The sequence below is a fragment of the Poecilia formosa genome, unplaced genomic scaffold (genome assembly GCF_000485575.1).
Source record: "Poecilia formosa unplaced genomic scaffold, Poecilia_formosa-5.1.2 Scaffold29, whole genome shotgun sequence".
NCBI classification, from domain to species: domain Eukaryota; kingdom Metazoa; phylum Chordata; class Actinopteri; order Cyprinodontiformes; family Poeciliidae; genus Poecilia; species Poecilia formosa.
Genome location: NW_006799968.1, coordinates 1,908,000 through 1,914,352, shown reverse-complemented (window position 1 = coordinate 1,914,352; position 6,353 = coordinate 1,908,000). Strand labels below are relative to the sequence as shown.

The window sequence follows — 6,353 nt, the reverse complement described above, 5'->3', positions numbered from 1 at the left end:
TTTTATTATATTTTAATTTTTCCCAACGTCCATTCATTTGCACATTTCTTATTTGGATCGAAAACTGTCTATGAACCCTCCCGTGCTTTTTGGGCCTCACTGCCCGCCCCTGTAAATTAAACCTGTGGCCCTACCTGAGGGACAAATTCGACCACACGTCCATCGAACCGCATCTGACTCGACAAACTTCAGTCGAGTCAGATTCGGTTCTTCAGCTCCGGCCATGAATAAAAGTGTGTCCTAACACACTTTTATTTTCCCTCCCCACTTGTCTTAACGGGGTTAGTCTATTTTATTTATTTATTTATTTATTTATTTATTTATTTATTTATTTATTTATTTATTTATTTTTAAGCCACGGCCAAAGCAATCTTCACCTGCTAAATTATGCATGATACCAACTCCAGCTGACATTCAAATCGAGTTTATCACCCACTCTCAGAAATAAATGAACACGCACAGACACACATGCACTCTATTTCCTCTGTTTACAAGCAGAAGGCCAGCAGAAAAAAGAAGAGAGACGAAAAAAGAAGAGCTGATCAGTTGCATCGACACCAAAATAAACACGTTCCTGTAACGATTTCTTGGAGAGGGATCGGTTTACGAACACAGTGCTGCGATCGATAGTTTGGAGGCAAAGTGACATGAGCACTTGTTTCACGCAAGCCCAAAATGAGTCTAGAAACAGTAAAAAAAATAAAATAAATAATAATAATAATAATAAAAAGATGTCGGCGTAATGCTTCTTTTCTGCAATGATGAAGCACATCGATTATTACATGCTTAATCGGTTATAAACACATCGCTTTAACAACAACAATAATCTTGAAACTAAGTTTGGATTTTCTTTTTTTAATTCATAACCTTCAACATTGGGTATTAGATCATCTCTTCATGTCGTGAGGATCAGTCAGCCTGGAGGGAACCTCTACACTGAAACTGACCCATTAAGATCAACCTCGTGTTTTTATAGTTTAATTAATAATCAGGCTGAATGTTACCTCACAGCACCACATGAGTTGCAAGCTGTTCAGCAAACGGGTCAAATGTTCTATTACATATCAATTTTCATAGAGGGTATTTGTAAGGATGAAAGCAATAAATAAATAAATAAATAAATAGGGGAAAAAAGGAGGTGCTTTACCGAGGCTTCGCTCACCTGCGAGCCTGAGCGCGCTCATGCGTTGGAACTCAGGCTCCTGCAGCCACTTCCACATGCGACGAAACGTCTCTCTGCCGGACTTGAGCTTCGACCAGGGTTTGGGGTTCCTCAGCAGGTCGGACAGGGTCCCCTGAGACCTGCACAGGACCCGCTGAGCAAAGATGGCCTGAGGGATGCTGTAGCGCTTCAGCTCCGTGGTGATCCTCTGCGCGACTTCTTTGGTATTCACCTCCTCCATCTGTCCCCCAGAAACACCACCGCCACCTCCTCCTCCCCCTCCGCCGCCACCTTGGTGCCCAGGCCCGGAGGCCTGCTCCCGGTTGCTACCCAGCCCCTGGCCGTGGCCCTGCGCGCCGAGGTGGGCGTGCGGGTGATGATGCAAGCCGTTGATTTGCACCATCCCGGCGGAGGAGGTCATGTGCTGCTCGGCGTGTCTGCTGAGCATGGCCGGATGGTGAGCCTCGAACCCGCTGGGCGTGAGCATCTTCTCGCCGGGCATGGCGGCGCCGGGGTGAGCGTACGGAGGGATGCCAGCCTGAGACGTGTGTATGCTGGCCAGTCCAGAACCAGACAGCGGGGAGAGGCTCTGGCCCATGCAGGGGTCTTTGTGATGGTACGCGGGATACAGACTGTTCATGGGCGCCAAGCTGCGGTCCTCCCGCATCAACGTGAAGCTGCCGCTGACGTTCCCGGGGAGCCTCTGGTGCGGGTGCGGGTGCGGATGGTGGGGATGGTGATGGTGGTGGTGGTGATGGGGGGGAAACTTGTCGGACACGGTGGAGATGGGGGGTAAGGGCTGCAGGGGGGTCAGGGTGGTGTAAGTGGTGCTCGCGCTCATGCCGTGGGGGGCTTCGCACATGCTGATGGCTGGATGCAGGTGTCCCGGGTGGCCGGGGTGATAGTCTCCGCTGTCCAGTAGGGTGGCCATGCCCATAGCGCGGTGGCCCAGACCCCGCGGGCTCGGGCGGGAGTGCGGACTGTGGCCGCTCAGCAGCTCTCCGTGGCCGGCGACGGACTCATGGCTCACTCCGTGCAGGTCGCCTATGTTCTCCATCGACAGCTGCGCGTTCATGATCCGGGCAGCGCTGTGGACAAACCATCTATCTGACCTACTGCCGTAAGCCGACGTCCAGGAAGTCCACGCGTCCAGTAAAGTTCAGTTTGCTTTTGTTGCTTTTTGGTGTCCTCCTTGCAGCAGCCTCCTCCTCTCTGTGTTACAATATTCGATTATTCTCCTACCTCTCTGCCGCCGCTCTCCAGGAATGAAATGTCTCTTCAAAATCTGTTATTTTTCTTCTTTAAATATATATCTAAATATTCTTGTATTTATCATTTTCTCTTTTTTTTTTCTTTTTTTTTTTCTTTTTTCTTTTATAACCATATATTTTTTTCTTCTTCTTTGTAATTCAAGCCCCCCCGTCGCCAACCAGCTGTCCTTGCGCTCCGGTCGGGTGCCGCGCCATCTCTCTAGCGGTGTGTGTCCAGTCCCTGCTCCACCGCAGCACAGATCTCACCGTCTGCACATGCGCATTGTGTGCGCCGGTCTCCTCCCATTCTCTCTCTCTCTCTCTCTCTCTCTCTCTCTCTCTCTCTCTCTCTCTCTCTTTTTCTCTCTCTCTCTATCTCTCCCCACCTCCTCTCTCTAACATACACACACACACACACACACACACACCTCCACGTTGCTCTGACGTCGCGCACCTTTATTAAGGAAGGGAGGCATCAAACACTGGCCGTGGCAAACCCTTTTAACATTTAATAGACACACGTGATGTTAGAGGATTTCCATGAATCCAGTGTTTCTAACCAACAAAAATGAATCTTCAGACATTTAGAAAGACATTCAACCTACAATCAACATTTCAGGTATCCCAAACATAAATGTTGCTGCTCGTTAATAAACCAGTATATGAAAGTTACTCTTAAATAATCAAGAATACGAATAGCAGACATAGCGCTGCTACTAGTTGAGGTTCCGATGTCCTAAGTTATATTAGTAATATCTGTAAGAAGTGATAACATTTGTGAAATTACATTTTCTGAATTCTATTCTTACAAATCTACAATGACAACACTTCCTATCCACAACTCAACTTTCACTGTTGACATTAGCTTAATTACTGATGTCAATATTGGCTATCTAAAATAATACGTGCCAATAATCATAATAAAGGCATTTGAGATCAGAGCTTCTACTCGTAAGAATTACATTTAAAAGAAACAAACAAACAAACAAAAAAACCTAGAATGACATCCTTCCCAGCCAAATCAGCATTTTAGACATTTCAAACATCACTGTTGTCAGACATTAGTAATAATTACAGTTCAGATTTTTTTTAAGAGATGCAAACTCCATCCATCCTCCCATTGTCTCTGAACATGGATCCTTGCAGGGGGGGGGAGGTGGTGTCTACCTCTACCAGTCATTAGGCGAGAGGCAGGGTCACTGGGTGAGACACACTGGACAGGTCGTCAGTCCATCACAGTGCCACACAGACACACACTCATACATTCATACACACACACGCACACACACATATACCTAAGTGCAATTTTAAATTGGATAATTTACCCTAACAGTCATGCGTTTGGGCTGTGGTAGAGTACCCAGAGAAAACTCACTTATACATAAACACCATGCCAAGGATTCAAACCCACAACCTTCTTGCTGGAAGGCAGCAGGATAAGCAGATGCAGCTGCAAACCTAATACACACAATGAATATGAAATGTGCCTCATTCGTCTTGAGCACAATGATAGACTGTTTTTTTCCTATGTTTACTGTAATGAGGAGAGAAGTGTTTGTTTTTGCTAAGGGTAGCTGTTCTGTAGCTATCTGGATATAGCTGAAGTTGGCGTCTGCTTCAAGTGCTATACTAAAGGAGCATTTCAGCCTTTTCACTGAGTCTGAACTGAACTTGATCAACTCTAGTTCACAATTGTAAATGTTTAGACAATTTAAACTAGAACTAGATAACAGCACAACTAAACAGAGGGAGAGATTTAAACTGTAGGTCGACAGTTCAATGTTATTATTATTATTATTATTATTATTATTATTATTATTATTATTATTATTATTATTATTATCTAATTTTTTGGGGGGTCTGCATTAGGAACACTTTAACTTAGACAAGTACAGCAAAAATACCAAGTAAATACAGTCAGATGCAGTTTTTTTTTATTAAATCTTAATATGACTGTCCATATACCACTAACACTTTTATCTGCCGGCCTTATATTAATAGCAGAACTTTATTACGTAAATACGTCACCTCTTGTAATTAAGGGAATTACTATTATTATATTTCTAGGTATGGCTTGCTTTTTTAGAAAGTAGGGTTCCTTACGGGGATGAGACGTCAGACCTCCTTAAATCATTAACTGCAAATGAAGCGCACTTCCGGGTTCATTTGGAGTTGATTTTTAACCAGTTAAGTCCTGAATTCAAAATAATATATAAATATATATATGTATATTAAAACAATAAAATCAAATGAATCTCCTTATTGTTTGGAGTAATAAGTTAGAGGGTAAATCTAGGCACGGTCTGTAAACTTTTAGCTTGAATGTGTGTGTGTGTGTGTGTGTGTGTGTGTGTTACATATGTCCATTCTTTGATTAGAGGCGAAGTTCAGCTGCAGCAGCCACCCCCCTCCCCACACACACACACACTCCAGTGCAGCCAAATGCATGTGGCGGTTTAACCAAACGGAGAACACCGTGGTATCTTCCCTTTTGATACAAAGAGATGAGCAGGTGTGTCTATTGTTCAACCATTAGGCTTAACGAACCAAGCCCAGCATGGTGTGTGTGCGCATGAGCGTGTGTCCAATTTGCCTGAGCGCAGCACATCCGCTGTGCCGGAGGAGTCGTTTGGTCTCCATGAGCATTCAGTTCACAATGATGTTAAAATAAAGCAGCGTGTTGTCACACAGTGAGGGAATTTGTTTTTTAATAATAACAGAAACTTACAAGGTGGGTTCATATCTGCGCATGCTCATTAGACGTATTCTCATTTTAAGGAGAGAAACGACATGCTGAGAAATACCAGGAGGCTCTGCAAAAAGTTTTTACCAGCCCTGATAAGAGCCCGGCCCCTGCCTATATAGCAACATGTCAGGGGAGGAGGGGAGGGGGGCTCGTTTGGCCTGATAGAGCGGTACAGTGCAGGGCGTCCTCAGCCGAGGTGACAGCTTGCAGCGGGCCAGTGTCCTTCTGGACCCCCTGCTGAATGAGGGACATGTCAAAGGTGACGCTTCAAGACTCCCAAAGCCAACATCTGCGGGGGGAACAGATTAACCTTTCAGACTTTTCACTGTTTTGGACCTGCTTTGGGGGCCCCACATCTGTCGGCCTCCCCCCTTCCCACCCCCGCTACAATGGACCCGGCACTTGGTTGAACGATTTGAATAAACGAAAATACAAAGAGAGAGAGATAGATAGATAGAGAGAGAGATAGAGAGAGAGAGGGAGAGAGAGAGAGAGAGAAGAAGAAGTTAAACTGTCTCTGATGTGAAGTCAATGTCAATGGCGTGTGTGTGACGTGTGTCCAGACAAAGGGACTCTAATGCATCCAAGTGTGACTGTTCAAGCGTGTAGTAAAAAAAGAATGAGGGTGGGAGGGGGAGTGTGTGTGTGTATGTGTGTGTGTGTGTGCGCGTGCGTGGGGGGAGGGGGGGTTGGAGTTTAGAGGCAGGTCTCAACAAGACCACAAAAACACAGCGGGTGTAATTACACAAGCACACCTCTGTTCTTCTTCATCGAAGTCTAGTCTCAAGAATAAATCAACCTGCAAAGTGAATACTACTATTGTTACTACTGCTACTACTACTACTACTACTACTACTACTACTACTACTACTACTACTACTAATAATAATAATAATAATTTGCAAATGGTTGTAATCTAACTTATTTCACTGGGGGCCTTCAGAAAGTTTTCAGAAGGAAGGAGGGAGAGGAAGGTGCTGGTAGCCTCAACAGAAACCGAAAAGGCAATCGAATCAAACTATTTCAAAACTGATAAACGATTACAACGATTGTTCGGTTTTTATTCGGTGCCACCTGATTTAAAACAAGACAATAAAATAAATAAATAAACAAATAAGTAAATAAATAAATAATAGAAGCCTTCCCTCTTTAAAAGAATAAGAAAATGACAAACAGGAATAGATAAAAACAAATT

At 44.4% G+C, this 6,353-nt stretch overlaps 1 protein-coding gene and 1 long non-coding RNA gene across 4 annotated transcripts in view; both read right to left on the bottom strand.

The window, feature by feature from the left end:
• Positions 1–2,752, bottom strand: part of onecut1 (one cut homeobox 1) — a 9,692-nt gene extending 6,940 nt beyond the window's left edge. For 2 of the 3 annotated variants that reach the window (XM_007549040.2, XM_007549042.2), the window contains exon 1: positions 1,148–2,752. In XM_007549040.2, the coding sequence (XP_007549102.1) occupies positions 1,148–2,237 (1,090 nt within the window). In that variant the 5' untranslated portion in view covers positions 2,238–2,752. The remainder of the gene's footprint in view (positions 1–1,147) is intronic. The other variant, XM_007549041.2, reaches the window with a different exon arrangement.
• A 146-nt stretch (positions 2,753–2,898) lies between these two features.
• Positions 2,899–6,353, bottom strand: part of LOC107835899 (uncharacterized) — a 112,878-nt gene continuing 109,423 nt past the window's right edge. The window contains exon 2 of the long non-coding RNA XR_001661737.1: positions 2,899–3,668. This is a non-coding gene — a long non-coding RNA (uncharacterized LOC107835899). The remainder of the gene's footprint in view (positions 3,669–6,353) is intronic.